The 19,820-nt window shown below is 44.3% G+C and overlaps 1 protein-coding gene across 2 annotated transcripts in view; it reads left to right on the top strand.

Moving 5' to 3' along the window:
- EP400 (E1A binding protein p400) overlaps nucleotides 1–19,820 on the top strand; it is a 72,941-nt gene that overhangs the window by 14,739 nt on the left and 38,382 nt on the right. For both annotated transcript variants that reach the window (XM_054996002.1, XM_054996000.1), the window contains exons 5-21: nucleotides 367–758; nucleotides 3,450–3,752; nucleotides 4,542–4,727; nucleotides 5,935–6,075; nucleotides 6,892–6,970; nucleotides 8,314–8,366; nucleotides 9,144–9,201; nucleotides 10,099–10,188; nucleotides 10,988–11,092; nucleotides 11,523–11,716; nucleotides 12,777–12,954; nucleotides 13,101–13,237; nucleotides 14,314–14,483; nucleotides 15,921–16,095; nucleotides 16,217–16,353; nucleotides 17,595–17,781; nucleotides 18,676–18,842. In XM_054996002.1, coding sequence (XP_054851977.1) covers nucleotides 367–758; nucleotides 3,450–3,752; nucleotides 4,542–4,727; nucleotides 5,935–6,075; nucleotides 6,892–6,970; nucleotides 8,314–8,366; nucleotides 9,144–9,201; nucleotides 10,099–10,188; nucleotides 10,988–11,092; nucleotides 11,523–11,716; nucleotides 12,777–12,954; nucleotides 13,101–13,237; nucleotides 14,314–14,483; nucleotides 15,921–16,095; nucleotides 16,217–16,353; nucleotides 17,595–17,781; nucleotides 18,676–18,842 — 2,752 coding nt within the window. The remainder of the gene's footprint in view (nucleotides 1–366; nucleotides 759–3,449; nucleotides 3,753–4,541; nucleotides 4,728–5,934; nucleotides 6,076–6,891; nucleotides 6,971–8,313; nucleotides 8,367–9,143; nucleotides 9,202–10,098; nucleotides 10,189–10,987; nucleotides 11,093–11,522; nucleotides 11,717–12,776; nucleotides 12,955–13,100; nucleotides 13,238–14,313; nucleotides 14,484–15,920; nucleotides 16,096–16,216; nucleotides 16,354–17,594; nucleotides 17,782–18,675; nucleotides 18,843–19,820) is intronic.

Genomic DNA, 19,820 nt, shown 5'->3' with positions numbered 1-19,820 from the left:
GAGCCTGCCAGTTTGCAAATGGTCGGCGCTTGGATAGCGGACATGATTTTAATTGAGTGTTAGTTATTACATTTGTGCTGTTTTTTTAAAATTAACTGTCACCTGCATAGGAAGTATTAGATAAGTCCTTTCCCCCCCATTCTGTGTGTACTGACTCATTGCAAAACCCCATCTGTCTCTATGCATGATAGACTGTGGTATTGATTTCTTTTTAAACTTGTGTTTGTCTTACACCATTCTTTGAGAACGATGGTGTTGTGTGGGCAAAGTAAGTAGATAGTCGTTTCCTCAGTGTTCTCTGTGAAGTCCCAAGAGTCTAAAAGGCTTTGGAAATTCACCTCTTCTCCTTCTCTTCTTGCTTTGCAGGAGGAATGCCACCCACCCCTCAAGCAGTACAGCTGACAGGGCAAAAGCAAAGCCAGCAGCAGTATGACCCTTCCAAAGGCCCTCCAGTGCAGAATGCAGCAAGTTTGCACACTCCCCCACCGCAGCTGCCGGGGAGGCTGCAGCCAACCAACGTTCCCATCACGTCTCTCCCAGCCGCTCTGCAGCTTACCCAGCAGCCGCCCCAGATCACAGAGGCTCCTGTACAGCCTCAGGTTCACGTGAAGGCCCTGCCGCAAAACATATCCGTCAGTGCTGCTGTGTCACATGGCCAGGTTCAAACACCGCTTCAGCAGCAGGTTCAGCCAGCGGTGCATGTCCAAGGACCCGTCGCAGCGCAAATATCCCAGCCTCAAGCTCCAGTCCAGCAGCAGGTATTTGGACACACGTGTGAGCCCTTTGGCTATGGGCATGGTTGGGGGCGGGGATCTGTTGCTAAGGCCGAAGACAGAGAGAAAAGAAAAGGACCTCCAGTAAGAAGGAACAGGAGGAAAGTATCACGTACTAAAGAGCAAACTATAAAAGTGATCGATGGAGAATATCACTTGGAAAGTCAAGAGAGAAAACGCAAGTGCCAGTGGAACAAACATGTAGAGCCTGATGCCAATTAACGCCACACTGTCAAGTGCCAGTGGTGTCTATGTGATGAATACACTTTATCAAATACGGAACGAGAACAAGCATCACATCATCTGTCAGTAGTGAAAATAGACAGTATGTCCATTGGCAAGAGTTGACATTATATCACTGACAGAAAGCTAGCGAAAATCAGTTTGGATCAGTGTGTTCCTCCAAGGTGGAATATGTACACGAGGGCCTCCAGGGTCAGCTGATGCGTGTTGTCTGGCTATAACATTACTTCACAGCATTCGGATCAGTAGGCAAAATTCAAATGAACGTAATCACTTCAGCGCCCTGGAAGGGGGAACTGTATCTGCTAGTTCCTCATTCTTGCAGGGTCAGGTCAAAAGTGAATCCAAAGTGCTAATTCTTAAATTGCAGATATTATACATCGTATACGTGAGTCTAATATTTTCAGTGATATTAGCAGTACATCATATTCATGTTTTGACCTCTAGTACTTAGTGCTTTTTACTATTCCTTCTATGGATGGCATTTCTACAGGCGTGGGATGCAACATTAGAAATGGCAAACTTTGCAATTTGGAAACTTCGAGTTTGTATGGAGATCGAGAAGGTTATGCGAATGTGCTTCAACGGGTCTTCCTTTTAACGGGTGTTTTGTTGTGGGGATAATAGTAACATACTTTGTAAACCGCTCTGAGTGGGTGTTAAGTCATCCTGAAGGGCGGCATATAAATCAAATATTATTATTAGAATATGATATCAAACTGGGGATGCTTCTCTTTCAACCTGCCTCCCCTGGACCTGTTGCATACATTGTGCAATCAAGAGGGCACTTTCATTGATCTGTGAATGTGCCTGTTGACTTGGCACATTCCCTTTCAAGTGAAAGTCCGTGTTCCTTAGAATTGGGAGAGAGAGAGGTGAGAGAAAGCAGCACCCCACTTCTCTCTCTCTCGTTTATCTCACCTTCCATAATCTCCCTGACGTGATGATGTCACTTGAGCAATGGAATGGATAAGACAGAGCTCCATGTTGCTCAAAGTGACACTTGAAATACTTCCTAGAAGATCCCCTGACGAAGCTTTTAAGTTAAACTTGTAGGGATCTACAAAACTTGAATAACTTTTTTCACCTTGCACCTGGTTCTTCTTGTCTTCTGCATACTGATGCGGCCATTGTTTCAGCGGCTTCTGGTTTCACACCAGAAGTGCCATTGTATGCTGGCCCTATGCTGACACGCCTATCCCTGTCCCTCAGTTTCTGCTTGTGCACATTTCACGCATCCTATATACAGACATTTCAGTTTCATGAAAGATGCGCGTGAAGCAGGGTTGCCTGTTTCTGGGATGGTCCTTGGGGTTGCAAAGTTTGGGGCTGCTCCCCTTCTATTTTGGGAGGCCGGTGCCTCCTGAAAGCTATAGGGAGGGGGGTTCAGTGACTCTGTTTTCCTCCTCCCCGCATAGCTTGGCACAATCTTCAGCTTGCATTCTGGGGGTTGCTTCCTGGCCTCTGTCAGCAGGCTTTGCAGATTCCCATCTTCTTCCCTTCTTACCATTGAGCTCTTAAATGCTCTATGAGAAGACAGCCACAGAACCATGGCTATCAATTCCTCTGACCTCATCATCTGACCTTGCCCGCCCCCCCCAGTTGCCAGAATAACCAATGTTTTACAGGCCAAGTGGCTGGTGGCTTCTATATACTGCGGCTGCTGACCACAAATTGTCCGTAGGTAGAGTGCATTGGCCCCAGGTGGCAAGCTGGGGTTGAATTCCAGAAAGCTAGCATTTCATATACACCACTGCTCTAATTCCCTTCCCTTCCCTTCCCTTCCCTTCCCTTCCCTTCCCTTCCCTTCCCTTCCCTTCCCTTCCCTTCCCTTCCCTTCCCTTCCCTTCCCTTTCCTTTCCTTTCCTTGTACAGCTCTTTTGACCATAGCCTTAAGCCTGAGTCTAATACTCTAGCACAACCATGTCAAGAAACAGTAATATTTCCTTTGAAACAGCCTGAATTTACATAGTATATTTAATCAGTGCTTTTTGTACTGTAGACAGCATATAACAACAACAACAACATTCTATTTATATACTACCCTTCAGGACAACTTAACACCCACTCAGAGTGATTTACAAAGTATGTTGTTATTATCCCCACAACAAAACACCCTGTGAGGTGGGTGGGGCTGAGAGAGCTCCTAGAAGCTGTGACTGGCCCAAGGTCACCCAGCTGGCTTCAAGTGGAGGAGTGAGGAATCAAACCTGGCTCTCCAGATTAGAGTCCTGCCGCTCTTAAGTGACTGACCCAAGGTCACCCAGCTGGCTTCAAGTGGAGGAGTGGGGAATCAAACCTAGTTCTCCAGATTAGAGTCCCGCGCTCTTAACCACTACACCAAACTGGTTTTCCCCCTTACACTTTTAAACCTCCCCCTTTACACTTTTAAAAAAGAAGTCTGCCACTTAATAGATGTGTGTTCCTTTACAGACTGTGACCCTGGCAAGAGCTTCTGTAGACTCTGTCCAAAATTCCCAGCGTCTTCCAGCAAGCACCCTTCCTCCTACCTCATCCAACCCACCAGCAGCTGTCTCTGCAACAGCGCCGCAGTCCGCCTACCCGGTGCAGACCTCTCGAACCTCGCCAGCCACGAACAAGTCTGTGTCTCCTGTTGCCTCCAAACCCCCAGGCTTGGCAGTGGCGGCAGCACCCAAGACTCAGAGTCCAGCTCAGAACGCAAGTGTTCTGCCACAGGACAGTTCCCAAGAGAAGCTGGTGGAGCAAGTTAAACTGGTAGGAATTCTTCCCTCCGATGGTGGCAGTCCCGGTGTGCAAAAAGACTGAAACGTGCACACGCATGTCTAATAACTGCAATTCGCATGACTCTTGTTTGTTTTTCTGCTCCCTCTTTACAGCAATGTTTTCTGCATCTAGTAATATTGAGCAAGGAATAGCATTTGGTAACATGTTTTTTTTTTTTTTAAACAAATCTCAGATCCCACAGCAACAAAAAACATAATGTCTCACACCTGCTTAACGGGGGAGTGGCTGAGGAGGTTACTTGCTTAAGGCTACGCTACCCTAAGCGAAGTTATACCCTTCTAAGTCAGTTGAAGTCAGTGGGGTTAGAAGGATGTACCTCTGCTTGGGATTGCATGTAGGTGCAGCCAGCCTTGGATGGGTTTTGTAAATTAGCCTTTCTCTCTCATTTTTAGTCTATTTTGTAACTGTGAGAGCTCATCGGTGACAGCTGTTGCAGTCCGTGATAGACCTGTCAGCTTAGATTGTTTTGATCAGGCTTTCAATTTTTATTTATTTATAGTCTCCTGCTGAGACTAAAGATGGATTACATGATATAAAATAGTGCATTCAGACAGCACAAAACAACTCATGAACAACACAGTAGGGCTAGGATTACAGAGTTAGGGAACAGTACAAAAAACGAACTACCTGGGGGCAAGGTATACTATAAACAATACAGTATGTGGATTGAAAGGTATAAAACAATGCAAGAAAGGCGGGTGATCTTAGCACTGTCGATTTCCTGTAAGATATTTTTCCTCCCCATTCTTTCATTGAAAGGAAAACCAAGTCCACCAACGAATAGCAGAACTGAGAAAGGAGGGGTTGTGGTCTCTGAGACGGCTGCCCAAACTTCAAGAGGCCCCCAGACCCAAATCTCATTGGGACTATCTTCTGGAGGAAATGCAGTGGATGGCGACTGATTTTGCACAGGAGCGGAGGTGGAAGATGGCAGCAGCTAAGAAGGTATGCTGGGTTCCATGGGCTCTGCCTTGGCAGAATTTGAAATGGGGCTGGCCAGATACAACGTTCCTGGGGCTTTTTTTGCCTCTGAACGGGATTGCTTCACCGCTGGTTGGGCATTATCACAAAGGCACTACCATGTAGCAACCAGAAGTTCCAATTATGGAATTGATGCAGTCAGACATAAAATGGTATACACTGGCCTATAAAATTAAAGACAGTGATTATGCACATGAGTGTATCATCTCCCTTTATTTTTTACAAAAACGTTTTCCTCCATTAATGGAACCGTGAGCAAACTTTTTTAGTACTTTAACTATCCTATCTGTCAATTACATGCTTATCTCCTCCTTCCTCCAAGAAGCTGAGAGCAGTTCCCCCCTCCTGTGTTTTATTATCATAGATACCCTAGTAGGACACATTAGGTGACAGTGACTTGGCCCCAGGTTACCCAATGCACTTCATAGGTGGCAGGGTGGAGGTATAATCCCCAGTTCGAATCAAACCATAACAATGCTCTGGATTTTTGTCTCTGTAGTTTATTATAAACTGTAATTTGATCAGGTAAAAACACCTTGTGGGTTGTATCTGGCCTGCAGGCTGTTTCTTGTCTATCCCACATCTAGAGGATCATTTTAATCAAGTGGAGGCTTTTCCTGCTGGTTATCAGAACTGGATTTGTGGTCACTACTGATGGTCACACCTCTGGACCTCTGTACAGAATTAAATGTGAGGCCTCATATGGCTAATGATGAAGAGCAACATGTAGCATTTTCTGAAAACTGGCAAAATAATGGACGAGAAGAGCTCTGTGTCACTCTCCATAGGGACCTTGTACAGTAATTTGAGAAGTAACAGCTTATATGCTATATATAACATTGGTGAGAGAACCAGGACCTTTGTTGCTTTCTCTTCCCACTGTGACTCACTGCTACCCCCTTGCCATTTACAGCAGACAGGATGCAGTTAGAGTTTGCAATGGGAAGGTAAAATTGTATCCCCCCCATTGGTAACAGGAGTGCCCTTCCATCATTAGAAAATGGACAATAGGATACAAGTCAACTTGGACACATGTTTTGGGTTTTCCTTTTTCAGTCAGTTTTGCTGAGGTAGATTGCTTGATTGCTAAAGTGACTTCAGAAGATACGCCGTAAAGGATAGAAACCGTTCTTTCTAAAGAAAACTCCCGTCAACGGTTTTATTTTGTTAGATGGTCCGAACTGTGGCTCGCTACCACGAAGAGAAGAAACTGAACGAGGAGAGAGCTAAGAAAGAGGAGCAGAACAAACTCCGGCGTATTGCTGCATCGATTGCAAGAGAAATCGAGTATTTCTGGTCCAATATTGAACAGGTGAGGAGCCCCGTGGCACAAGAGTGGTAAGCTGCAGTACTGCAGTCCAAACTCTGCTCACGACCTGAGTTCAATCCTGGCGGTAACCGGCTCAGGGTTGACTCAGCCTTCCATTCTTCGGTAAAACGAGCACCCCGTTTCCTGGGGGTAAAGTGTAGATGACTGGGGAGCAAATGGCAAACCACCCCGTAAAAAGTCTGCCAAGAAAATGTTGTGATGTTATGTCCCCCCATGGGTTAGTAATGACCTGGTGCTTGCACAGGGGACTACCTTTACCTTTTCTAAAACCTATTGAACAGGTGACTTCTCTACCCCACTTTTCCAGCCAGCTGTCAAACATCTGTGTCTTATAAGCTCTTGTGCTGGGATCAGTCAAGCTCTCCCCATTTGTCATAATTAGATGATTCAGAGGGTGATTTCCTCTATACACAGGGAGCCAGGATTTTTTTTTAAAGGTTTGGGCAGGACTAGGAGTCACTTCCCACTTGCTCTCCAGAGCTGGTCTCTCTCCTGCCTCTGTAGCAAATGGTCACAGGCTAAAAAAGCTTTGTTGCCTAGTGGAGAGACCATATTTTTGCAGTCAGGGCAAAAGGTTATCTGTGCCCTCTTTCCATGATTTTACACTGCTATTGAGTAGCCCTGGGCTTTGGAATATGATCTGGCCCCAATTTTCAGCAGCAGCAAGACTTAGAAATTAAGTTTTATGCCTGCTGCATCTGTTGTGATGCTAGTTACCAGCTTCTTTCACTTCCACTGCCCTAGTTTAAGGGACTTAAATAGTTGTCTGTCTCATGCATGCTGCTTTATGTGTTTTAGGTTGTGGAAATAAAGCTGCAGGTTGAATTTCAAGAGAAAAGGAGAAAAGCATTAAATTTAAAGAGGCGTTCAAGGAAAGGTAATTTTCTTATGCAGGTAGCTTTTTTTAAATGGTGATTTTGGGTTTTTGCTGAAATGTAAGCTGCCAGCTGGTAACTACTGGATTGTAAAATAAGACGGGCGGTAAAGATATTTATATTCTGCAGGACATTTAGTATTGGTTAAGGAAGGCTGTTGGAATTTTCCCTATTCCTCTGTTGCTTTTGTATATTGGGAATGGTGGTTTTATATGACACTATTGATGTGTCCAGTGCTTTCAAGAGAATATGAAGTCCATGCTCTGAGGATCTAAAATTTGCGTGCATTTAGTTTTTAAGCATCGAATATACTGGGGCAGCTGGCAAGAAACTTTTTTTGCCCCCTTTCAGGGCTCTTTCTTTTAAAAAAAGATACATTAACATTAAGAAAAAAAGAAACTCCTAGTCTAGAAGTCTCCATTATCCTGATGAAATGATTAGTAGGGTGTTGTTTGGGCCTGTGTTGGCCTGCGCGGTCCCCACCCCACCATAGTGGCATTCATGCCTTATCCCCACCACTACTGTTTGCGAGACCCAAACATCCTATTACTTCTTCTCTGAGTCAGTGGCGTGGCCCAATCCTTCAGCTCTGCGTTAAGATCCAGTATTTACTCAAATGCCTTAACCTGGATAGCCCAGGCTAGCCCGATCTCATCAGCTGTTGGAAGCTAAGCAGGGTTAGCCCCGGATAGTACTTGAGATGAGAGACCACCAAGGAAGTCCTTGGGTTAGTACATGGAGGCAGCATTGGCAATCCACTTCCGTTCATCTCTTGCCTTGAAAACCCCACGAAGGGTCACCATAAATCAGTTGCAATTTTTAAAATGTCATTTATGACATGACAGCACTTCATTCAAACGCAAGACTACCTTGTTCCCCAGGTATGGATAAAAGGCAGGGTTTTTTTAAAAAAAAAATTTGCATACAGTTTACAGTTAAAGCCAATAATATTTTTTGGTGTATAATATTTGTAAGAGGGTTGTCTTGCATTCACAGTCATCTTCCTTTCAAATGAATCTGGTACTTTTCTTTGCTGGAGGCCGTGAAGGAGACTGGAATGTTTATACTGAGTGGACTTCATGATCTGGGTTGAATATCGTGCAAAGGAGATAACTTTGCCCATGAGAACTCACAGATAGTACAGCCCCCCCGCCCACCTCCGTTTTAGCATTTCCTGAATTTTGTACATCTGCCTTTGAATCAACAGCTTGCTTTTTTCTTTGATTTGCTTATTCGGTTGTTGTTTATGAGTAGATATTAGGCCTGAAAAAATGGGGAGCATGTTGGGAAATTTGAAGCATGTTGAGTGATTTACAGGTCACATAAAGCCTTCCCAATATTACAGACAAAGCTACAAGGCATCTGGAAGAAATTCTCTTGGAGAAAGAAAGTGACTTGGTAAGCCCCCTCTTTCTTTATTTTATGTTCTCAGTTTCTTTGATATTGGAAATATCAAGGCACATCATGGTAATTTTCCCCACTTAAATTAGTATATTATCATTTATATACATCATAACAAGGTAGCTGTGGATAAAATGAGTTACATTTAAACAATAAATACATTCTTGAAAATATTGTGTGTATGTCTACAGCATACACAGGGATTATCCTTAACGAAAGCTGTAGATTGTCTTGCGTCGACATCATCCTACACACTTTGAATGAGTAAACCTTTGTCTTAAATGGCATTTCACTCATTACAAAATAGAATGTTTCATTTGAATTTTTTCCATTGGAAAACAGGAATGTGTAGGGGTTGGGGGGCGTTGTCCCCAAATTTTTCTGGGCTTTTACACCTGTGCTTGTCAGGAGGCACAGGCTGGGAGGGATTTTGTAGGATGAGTGTTTGCACTCCTCCCGGTTTCTCTTTTCTTCTGCCGTAAAGGTGGAATGAGCTTCTACTTTTTGAGAATAGCTCCTGCTAAGCTTGTGTTCCTGCATAGCTTCAAGACAGGATCATTTGACAGGGGAGGTGAAATTAACTGGAAGAAGAGAGCATCATGTCTGAGTTTAAATTGGAGGGGCTATCGTTGTTTCAGTAAGGAACTGTTGATTGATATATCCTCCAAGGATTGCCGTCTTTTGTTTCGTAGTGCAAGCTATAAACACTTATGATGAAGAATGCTTCTGAGCGCGCTTTGTACAGTTTTGAAATATTTATATCTGTTATTATAGGGTTCCTGGCCATCCGGAAGGAAGAGGAAGGCAAGCACATCATTGACAGATGATGAAGGTTGGCTACTTCCTCGGTCTATTGAACTGCAGGCTAAACCGGTGCTACCTCTTCTGCTGGGGTCGCCCAGTTTTTCTGTAAAGATAAAATAGACAAATTGGTGGAATGAATCTTCTGTATCATTGGCATCCCCCCACCCTTGAGTCTCTCTTGCAGCTCTTCTTTGCTAGTCAGTGGGTGACTCACGTTCAGCGAAAGTATCTTAGTTTCCTAATCCCTCCAAATTAATACTTCAAGGGGAAAAACGTAGGCACTGGAAGTGTACATTACCTGTGGAAGTAATAGCATCTTAACCTGAAGCTCAGTATTGTGTGCTGTGGTTGGCAGTGGTTCTCCAGGGTCTCAGACAATGGAACATAGTACCTATTACCTGCTCCCTGTAACTGAGGATGCTGGGAGGTGAACTAGGGACCATTTTCACACAACGCATGCGCTCTGCCATGGAGCCATGGCCTCTCTTCATAAACATCATCATATGTTCATATGAAACTGCTTTGCCAAGTCAGATCTTTGTTCCACCCTGCTAAATATTTCCTCCTTTGATTGGTGGTAAGAGGCTGATGTCTCAGGTGGAGAAAGGTCTTTCCCAGCAACTGTTGCCTGAGATCTTTTATCTGGAGATGTTGATAACAGAACCTTTGGCCTGCAAAGAAGATTCTTTGACACTATGCTGCAGTCCCTGCCTTTTGTGGTCTCCCATTTTGGAGGGAAAGGAAGACGAACAATGTAACACATCTTTCTAACATTAGGTCCAATGTTAATCCATCCTGCATATATGTAGGTCTCATTGATGACAGCTGAACTTCAGCAAAGATCAAGCGGGGGATTCTTTCTTCTGGCTAGAACATGCCATTTCCTACCTTTATCCCATCTGTTTAATGTGTCTGTGTGCACTAGTTGAAGATGAAGAAGAGACCATTGAAGAGCAAGAAATGAAAGAAGGAAACATAAACCATCAGATAGAGCTGTCCAATTTGGCCAAGGAAGGTGAGCTCACAGATTTCGATGCATTTGGAATCAAATGTGATCACTGTTGAGAATGTGTCGGGGTGTGAAAGCTATTGTCGGAGCTGGATTCATTCAGCTTTTATTTTAAACATTATTATTCCTGTTTGCTTGGTATTTTTTTAATTTGGAGAAGTATTGTATTGAACAAAGATGAATTGCCATTATTTTGATAGCTATCCAGCACACAGAATGCTTTCTAATAATGTCAACATATTGTGTGGCTATGAAATACATTATAGGTCTGTGGTAAGGGGCATTAGCAGATGCTGTCTGGTTGGGTACTGTTGTGTGGATGGCAGGTGGAGTTGTAGGAATGTGGTTTTCTCCTCTCTGGACAGAATTCAGTAATGGAGTTCTTTACTCTGCCCCCTCTGGCATGATTTTAAAAATATTCTGCCTTTCCTCCAAGGAGCTCAGAGGATCATAGATGGTTCCTTGTTTTATCCTCAACAGCTCCGTGGCACTGCTTTACAGGGGCAGTGAAAGTTCTAGTGTCACCCAGGGAGTTTCACAGCAGAGTGGGGATTTAAACCTGGGTCCCCCACATCTTTGTCCAACTCTCTGACCATTTCCTCAGACTGGCCTTGCCCTTGTAATGTTGTGTACCGTTCTGTGGTGGACTGTTAAGTCTAATTTCATTTGAGATTTTCCTTACATTGGATTTTGAGCATCAAAGCGTTCTTAATCCCTTAAAAGGTCATATTCTTGGTTCGTGCTGCTTTGCTTTGGTGTTCAGACTGTGCAGTCCTCTCATGATTTCCTTCCGCATCATGTGCAGCTGAACTGCCTTTGGACGATTTGGTCAAGATGTATGAAGGTGCCTTTGCCGAGAATTTCCATTGGCCCCAGATGAAGAGGGACGAGGAAGAGACCAGTGAAGAAGGTATAAGTTGACACTGGTGTTTTGTGCAGATAAGTCCCTAGAAAGGCACTGAATTATTTGAGAGAAAATTACAGTGGGCTTGTTTTCTTGGTCCCATGGGGCTTTTTGTCCATGCGCTTAATGTAATTCTTGTCTGGATTTGCTGTCCTGGATTTTGACCGCAAGATTTGTTGATGGGTTGGATCCAGACAGCTTTTCCATTCAGTCTTCATCGTTTCCTTTCCTTCCTGTCGTCTTGGTCCCGTGTGGCTTTTGTCCACACAGGTCCTGTGATCCCTGGCATAGTCTTTGGGGTGGTCAAAGTGAACCCCTCCCTTCCTACCTCCCTTCCCTGCCAGCGGAAAAGCCGGTTGGCGCCAACCCAACATGTCAGATATTACAAATAAATTACAGCTTGTGCAAATAAATTGTCCGATGTTTGCTTGGCTAGAAATGGAAGACCATGCCGATGAAAGGGAATTTCTTCCAAAGGAGATTATTCTGATAGACTCCCTCCTCAGCATTGATCAGTATAAGGGCGTAGAGAGAGCGATCCCTCCCAAGAAACATGGCAGAGACATAGCAGAAGTGGCGGCTGCAGCCGAAACCCTGTTGCCGAAAGGCAGCGCCCGGATTACAACTGCAGTAAGTGTTCTCCATTTCATTTTTATTTATTTATTTATTTATTCAATTTATATGCCGCCCATCCCCAGGGGCTCTTGTAGTGGCGTGCAACTGTCTGTGCTTAGACGCGTCTACTACAGAATTTAATTGTTTTCATTCTCACAGGCTTCCTTCATACTTACAGTTTTCCTATGCAAAATTCTCAGACTCGTAGTTTTGTGAGTGCGGTAGTGTTCTCAAGAGAGGATTATCAGCACCTGCAACAAATAATTATTTAATTATTATTATTTATGTATTGGTTGAAGCCATAGCAATTAAAACGATGTGCTTCTGTGTTAGAATACTTTTCTCCGTTCTGTTGGTCTAATAGATTTTATTCATCCTGCCCTTCCTCCAAAGAGCTCAGTGCAGCATGCATGGGTTCTCCCGTGCTCATCTTATGAAGTAGGTTAGGGTGAGAGTGACCTGTCACTCAGTGGATTTAGGTTCACATTTTTGAACCTGCTGTGTATTTGAAATAGTCTTTCAGTTGTTGGACAGTAAGCTTGAAAGTAAATGGCTTCATCTATTGGTTTAACTCTAGGAGCTGAAATCACATTTTTGCTCCTTTGTTACTTTGCACCAACCGAAGGGGACACCAAGTCCAAACAGACCCAATTGTGTTACTTGAGTGAATATTTTCATTTACATGAATTAAACAGAAGTTGTATGGAAAAACGATTGGGTCTGTTTGGACTTGGTGACCCCTTCGGTTGGTGATATACGCAGACCTTCCCCTGATGCTTTATCCTTTGTTACTTTGGCCTCAGTTCCTTAGTTTTTCTAGTTTTTCACTTTTGTGTCCTGAAAGGGTTTGGAGGCAGGTTTGTTAAAGAGAAAGTGAAAAAAAGATCTCATTCTGTGAAAGAACTGCAGACCTTGTGAAGTGAAATTTCAGCAAGAGAAGGTAATAATTTCTTTGGAAAAATGCTTTGGCTGCCCTTGATCCATAAAAGCAAAGGGGGTTTATATTGTTGACAAGAATCCATCTGTCTTGGAGAGGTAAATCTGGATCAAAAACCCACATGTGATTTCGTTGCAGGTGAAATACAACACTCCGCCTCTTCTGTATGGCTCTCTTCGAGAGTATCAGAAGATTGGCTTAGACTGGCTAGCAAAGCTCTACAAGAAGAATCTCAACGGCATTTTGGCAGATGAGGCCGGCCTTGGGAAAACAGTGCAAGTCATTGCGTTTTTTGCGCATTTGGCATGCAATGAGGGTAAGCTGGCTTTGCTGTGCTCTCTGGTTTGGCTTTGTTGTTTCAGTTTGTCCAAATCCAGGGCGAGCAGTCGGCAAATTGCACACCAGGAGTGACCTTGTGGTGGGAGTTTTTTATCTGTTCTGCTCATTTTGGTTCTCTCACAGGCGATTGGGGTCCTCACCTTGTTGTCGTTCGAAGCTGTAACATATTAAAGTGGGAACTCGAACTGAAGCGTTGGTGCCCCGGGTTGAAAATCCTTCTCTATATTGGCAGCCAGCGAGAACTTAGAGCAAAGAGACAGGTATTGCGCTCTAGAGCTGTTGTGCCATTCTTTGCCAAGCGAGGCTCTTTTAATTTTCTTGTTAGATTTGTATCCCTCCCCTTTCTCAGACTGTGGCTTCAGCCCCACAACAACCTTGTGAGGTGGTTAGGCTGAGAAATCCTGACTTGCCCAAGGCCTCTTTCTGAGCAGAGTGGCTGGATTTTCACAGTATATTAAGTTTCCACAGGACTCTGTGTTCAGAGGTCTAGACAAAGGTGGACAGGATTCCTAGGCCCAGGGGATCTTGAGGTGGACAGGATTCCTAGGCCCAGGGGATCTTGAGGTGGACAGGATTCCTAGGCCCAGGGGATCTTGAGGTCCCTTTCTTCTCCTTACAAGGACTTCAGCAAAGAATGGCAGTATATTCTGGTTGTCAAATAATGCCTAGAGAAGCTGCTGTTCAGCAAGAGTCAGTGTAGCAACCTCTCCTCCCCAGCAAAGCTTCAAATGCGTTGCATTTGTCAAGAGGTGAACATAAGGATAGCCCTGCGGGACCAGACCAAAGACCCATAAGGGCAACCTCCTTTTTTCAACGATGGTCACTCAGATATTTCTGAGAAGTACTGGAATTCTGTAGCATTTTCTGAACCCGGAGGCTCTAGTTAGCTATAGTGTCTTGATAGATCTATAGTCGATATTTATTTAAAGCCTGCAGTTCAACAAAAAGCCTTGAAGGTGCCTTGCAGCAGAGCAATGAAACACAATAATAGAAATCAATAAAATGTCAGCATTAGAATTCAGAGTGTTGTAAATTTATGGATTTGCAGCGGTGCATTAAGTGCTCAGTTTTGTAAATATGGGTTAAGGTGCTAGAATAGGCAAGGGAGGGCTACGCACGGGAAGCATTCATAGGAATGCTGTATGAGGTTGCCCTTGCTCTCAGATAGAAAAGTCACCAGGAAAGCTGTTTTTCTTTAGCTTTTCAGCTGTCTCCCATGGTGACTACTACCTCTTCTTTAAACGTCTTTGAAAGGGGTCATATGTTCTGTTAGTTCTTCACCTGTTTTGAGAACTTGAACTTGTAGGGATTTGTTTGTTTTCTTTTTTTTTTGTAGGAGTGGCTGGAACCCAACAACTTTAACATTTGCATCACCTCCTACAAGCAGCTTTTCAAAGGCCACCAGGCATTCATGAAAATGCGGTGGAAATACCTGGTTGTCGATGAGATGCAGCAGATCAAAAACATGACCGAGAAGCACTGGGAAGCCCTTCTCTGTCTCCGCAGGTCCAAAGCCTCTAAAAGTCTCTCTTTCCTCTTTCTTCCTCTCCGACTGTGCTTTTGGATTTACTGATTCTTCTTTGTGAACAATATTTTCCACTGATCTGGGCCCCTGGCTGTGGCAAAACTCCTGAACTTTAGTATGGCTCAAATGTCACCTATTGCATCTGGGATCCTGGTTCCTTGGGGTTTAAATTAGAATAACCCCTTCATTCCCATTCCACATCAGGCAACCTTGCCAAACTTAATCCCTTTTGGACAAAGGACAAGCCAGTTTGGACTGGACCAACTGTTTGCCCTGGTAGCTCAGAGCCACGAGCAGCTACTTGGTGGGAGGGACTGTCATTTTAGAAATTTTTTGATAAGTAACTTTGGCCTCTGACATCAGAGATGGGGGCTTTACATTTGATTGGCTCAATCAGCTAGTCAGTACTACAGTGGAAGCCTGGCTTAGGTCAGATTCAATTACCTATACATTTCTGGGAGTTTGAGATCTGCTCTTGGTCATCATTGGAACAGCATGTGAAATCCGGTGACCCCAGGAGTTTAGAACTCCTCCATCATCCTGTTAACTACAAGGAACTCTGCACATGCTCTGAGGAATCTATGACAGCCTAGGGTAACATGTAACTAGCTATGTTAGGTCAGCTTTTTAAATATGAAAGTCCATATGCTGTGTTGTTGTGTGTTTTCCCCCTGCCTTTTTTGTCCCCTTTTTCTATCTAACCCTCCCCCTTTCCTCCCTCCATCCAATAACAAGCTTTTTTAAAAGACAGATTTCTTTCAACTTAGTTTGGGGCAGTATATTTTTGTGGAATATTTCTCTTAGTCTCTTCCCTATATGCCAGACTACACAGGATGCTGCATAGTTCCTGTAAGATATTCTCCTGAGTTTACACACTGTTAATTCTGTATTGGTCTAGGACCATGCCAGAAGGAAACCACCTTAGCAGGTCAGTCTAGACGTTCTCATGAGATTCTTGAGAAGCAGCAGCTATTACCAGGTCCCTTTCCAGGAACCCTTCGTCTAAGGGAGTTTCCCAGTCAAAGAAAGGCACTCTTCCCCCTTCATACTATCACACCGGTAATTGTAGTGTTGCCTTTTGAAAGCATAATTGGTGTGAGCCTGGTTTGGGTCAGTGACCCCTCTGTATGTGCAGATAGCAAGTGGAAGGAGATCCTGGGGCCTAATTTACTGGGCCAGTTTTGTTGTTCTGCGTGGCGGAGGTGAAATGTAGAGGTGCACAGATCAATGGCTTTCTACCAGAGTCATCTCTAACTGGCCTCTTGAATGCACGTTCCCCTTTGATACATGGATTCTTTTAACCCTGATCTACTTGCTACTTCTCCGAGAGTTCCCTGCTTGCCTGCCATTAAGTCCTATGATAAGATGCTTTTAGATAACTGGAACATTTAACGGATTAAGCTTGTGTTTCTTCACAGTCAGCACCGCTTGCTCCTGATAGATACGCCTCTGCACAACACCTTGATGGAATTGTGGACCATGGTACACTTCTTGATCCCAGGGATTTCCAAAGCTTACCTGGACTTCCCGGTAAAAGCAGCCAATGAGGAGAATCAGGATTATTGCCACAAGCTTGTCATAAGGTTGCACAGAGTGAGTCTTGCATTTTTGTTTGGAGTTTTCTGCGGCCACCTCAGCTTCATTCAAATAATGTTTATTTAACAAAAGATTATTTTTCCGTTTACTGGGATTTCCCCTTTTCCCCCTTCACCAGATGATCCAGCCGTTTATTTTACGAAGGTCAAAAAGAGACGTCGAAAAGCAGTTGACGAAGAAATACGAGCATGTGCTGAAATGTCGGCTTTCAAACCGACAAAAAGCCATGTATGAAGATGTCATATTGCAGCCAGGGTATGCAGCTGACTGCCTGATTATGAAATTTTAACCCTCCCTAAGTATTTCACCCAACAGAATCATCCTTGTCAACTTTTATATAGTATTCTGTGAATAAGGTCCGTCTGTGGAATGTGGCTTCAGCCGATCCGTGAAAAAATTGCTTGTTAACTCATTTGCACGAACACCTTTACGTTTATGCAACCCAATGAATTGGCTGCAGAAACCCACCTGCGGATATAATTTGTTACATTCCAGCTCCTGTCAGCTAACTTTTCTGTAGAATGGTGTTTGATACTCTACACCAAAGGCCTAGGTTTGTTTTCCTCCGTCCCTCCATCCCTCCCTCCCTCCAAGGAGCAGATGGGATCTGCCCTCACAATTTTGTCCTTACAACAATCCTGTGAGGTAGTTTATGCTGAGAGAATGTTACTGGCCTGAAGTCAGGTAGTGAACTTCATGATTAGGTGGGCATTTGATCCTGAGTTTCCCAAGACTTGGTCCGACATTCTTAACTGCTATGCCACATGGGCTCATTCCTTATGTAACTAATCATTCATACATAATGCAACTGTGAGCAAATCACTTGCCCACATAGATCTCTGCACGTCATTTAAAATGCCTCTTCCCTGTGTGCCGCTCCATTTACATGCATCGTTTATCTGCCATCAGGCTTGAAGCCCAGAGGAAAACTGTAAAAAACTTTTAAATAAGATATTGAGCCACATAAAACCCTGCACAGGAAGGCAGGGTTGCAACCAGTTCTAAAACTTAGAAAGGCTTCACGTTCATACAGAGAGCAGAAAGTAGCAGGCGCAAGCTAATATAGTTAGCGTAGTCCCTTCCCTTCCTCAGCATCCCCCCTCCAATCTTGAAACTTCTTCCTTGTATGTAAGGCCTTGTCATTGCCATGACCGTGGCCTTTATGATCCTAATGAAGCTTTATCATGGCTGTGGCCCCTTCCTTTATAGTCTGTGCTGACACAGTGGATCTATGAAGCAGTACAGGGGGAGCAGTTGAGAAGAGAACCTGGTACTGTAGGACGGCATGAGCTAAGCTAATGTGGGTTTGGTCATTGCCTGGATGGGGCTGGGCTTTCCAAAGCAGAAAGAGAAATAAATATTAGACAACAGCCATAATAGCTTGCAGTCCAGCAGTAAGATGCTGGCTGTAGTGATGAGTGACATGTCATGGGGCTCTATAAAATTCTTTGAACCTGACAGACGTCCCCCTCTCCCCCTGCTTTTGTTTCTGGCAGAACTCAAGATGCCCTTAAAAGTGGGCATTTTGTCAGCGTCCTTCACGTCCTGATGCAACTTCAAAAGATCTGCAATCATCCTGACTTGATCAATCCCCGGCTTTCCAGCTCCTCCTTCGTTTCGGACACATTGCAATACAGAACCACCTCCCTGGTCTTAAAAGCGCTCGAACGTGACCTTTGGAAGGTTAGTTAGTTGAATCATAGACCTTGAAGCAAAGTCTCCCTTCGAGATCATAGTTTTTTTAAGCCTGAGGTTCTCGCTTGCGGATCTAATATTACAAGTCGATCTACAGCATCTTACAGTATTGAAGTCCCTGGTTAGTCACCACTTCTATTTGAGGGAGGGCACATTAATGTGGAGATTGGTAATTGTAGGCTAGGGCTCTATAACTATCCCCGGAACAGATTGTCGACAAGTCCCTAGGTTGGGGCCTGTACTGGACATGTCAGGGGGGCTGAATTTGGCCTACTGGCCCTCCTCCGTGAAGGCACAGTATGCTACAGAGAACTGCAGAGTAGGACATCCAGCCTTCGTAGAAGGGTCTTGTATGATTTCAGAAGCTTGCACCCAGTGTTCTGAGCTCAGACTTCTTAAACTCGGCGAAATCTTTCCACATCAATCAGTCTGCCAGGCGATTCTTGTGCAATGCAGAGAGGATTCTGGGGAACACGCTGGAGTGTTCCCTCAGTTCAGAAGCAGTACTTCTGAATCTGTCTGGGCCTCACTGACAGCAAGTGCAAACCTCTAGGAGGCCCCGGGACTTGCCACAGTAATCCCGTGTGCTTCAGAGAAGACGTCATTAAGGGCAGGCAGAATATTGATTTTGATGCAGCAGAGGTGCAGAGCACAGTTTGAAAAAGCTCTGATTTATATGGGTATTAGGGGTGGGGGTGGAGAGTACTATTCCTATCTGCATAGTGTTGTTCCTCCATCCCGTAGTATCATCCTGGGTTGTGTTTCTTGGTCTTGTGCTGGAACAGTTGGATGACTGGTACAGCAGGTGAGTAATTTTGGCTTTTTAAAATGTGTGCTCAAATGCACACTTGCCCTTGACGTTTCTCTGCAACAATCCTTCAGGATGCAGACTTGAGCCTTTTTGATTTGATCGGGATCGAGGACAAAGTGACCCGGTACGAGTCGCAAGTGCTACCCAAACAAAAGGTCACCCGGAAGCTCATAGAAGAAATCTATACCTCTCCTCCGCCTCCCCCAAGACCTAATCCGGTAAAGCTGAAGCCACGCAGGTAAGCAGTGTTGCAAAGAAACAAAACAAAACCCACACAAAGACAACACAAGATTTTTTTTCCCATTTCTCTAATAATTAGGATAGGAAATGCAATTTTGCTACTGCTGAAAGAAGAGTGTTCAAAGTACCATTTGTATTAAGTTGGACCCCACGTATCCTTTCCACTGAGGGTGGTGCTTACCCTGTCCGAGAGGCTCTCTTACAAGAGGGGGGGAAGCACCACCATGAATAGGATGGGTCTGCAGCATCCAACCTGCTGCAGGGTAGGCCCTCCTCCAAATGCATCTGTCCTGTGAAGTCTTTGGCCTTTTGCTGTCCTTTACTGAAAGTGTGTGGAACTCCACCCCTCTTTTCTTCTGGAAGTGGTAAAACATGTATCTGGGCTGTCCTGCTTCATGCGAGGCCTGAATTTTTCTCCCTTTTGTGGAAGTTCTCTGCATATAGAAAACTAGGAGGAGTCCCAACTAGGCTTCTTTTTGATATTTTTCTAAGTGAAATGAACATTTTTCCTAATCAGGAGATTCTAATCCCAGGCTTGCCCTGCAGTCTAAAGGAGAACATTTTAGAGGCAAGTTTATCAATGCAGCAAGAATGAGACCTGAAACAAAGCTGCCCGCCTGTTTAGATTCATACCTCATGCCCTCTTCCCCACTCTGGCAAAATTTTATTTTATGAACTCCATGGGACTTGTCCTTTTGCGGGGGTTACTCTATAACAACGCGTATGCATTGACAGTCTTGTGTATATAAATTGCAGTAACAATGAACAGAAATAATTAGTTGGTCAAACTCTGACTTGGTTCAGATGTTATAGGGCCAAGTTTGTGAATCGATTTAGTAATCAGGAGCTCATGTGCTTCTCTTATGGTCTTCTCCCACAGGCTCTTGGGTGCCTTTTGCCAGACTTCTATGGTTTGAGACAACCGATGTCCATTTTAGGCAAATTGTGGTTGATTACTAACCGGACATTGACTCCA

Source organism: Eublepharis macularius, chromosome 13, assembly GCF_028583425.1.
Source record: "Eublepharis macularius isolate TG4126 chromosome 13, MPM_Emac_v1.0, whole genome shotgun sequence".
In the NCBI taxonomy this organism is placed as follows: Eukaryota; Metazoa; Chordata; class Lepidosauria; order Squamata; family Eublepharidae; genus Eublepharis; species Eublepharis macularius.
Note: the sequence above shows the minus strand (reverse complement) of the source record. Positions and strands in the feature narration are given on the sequence as shown.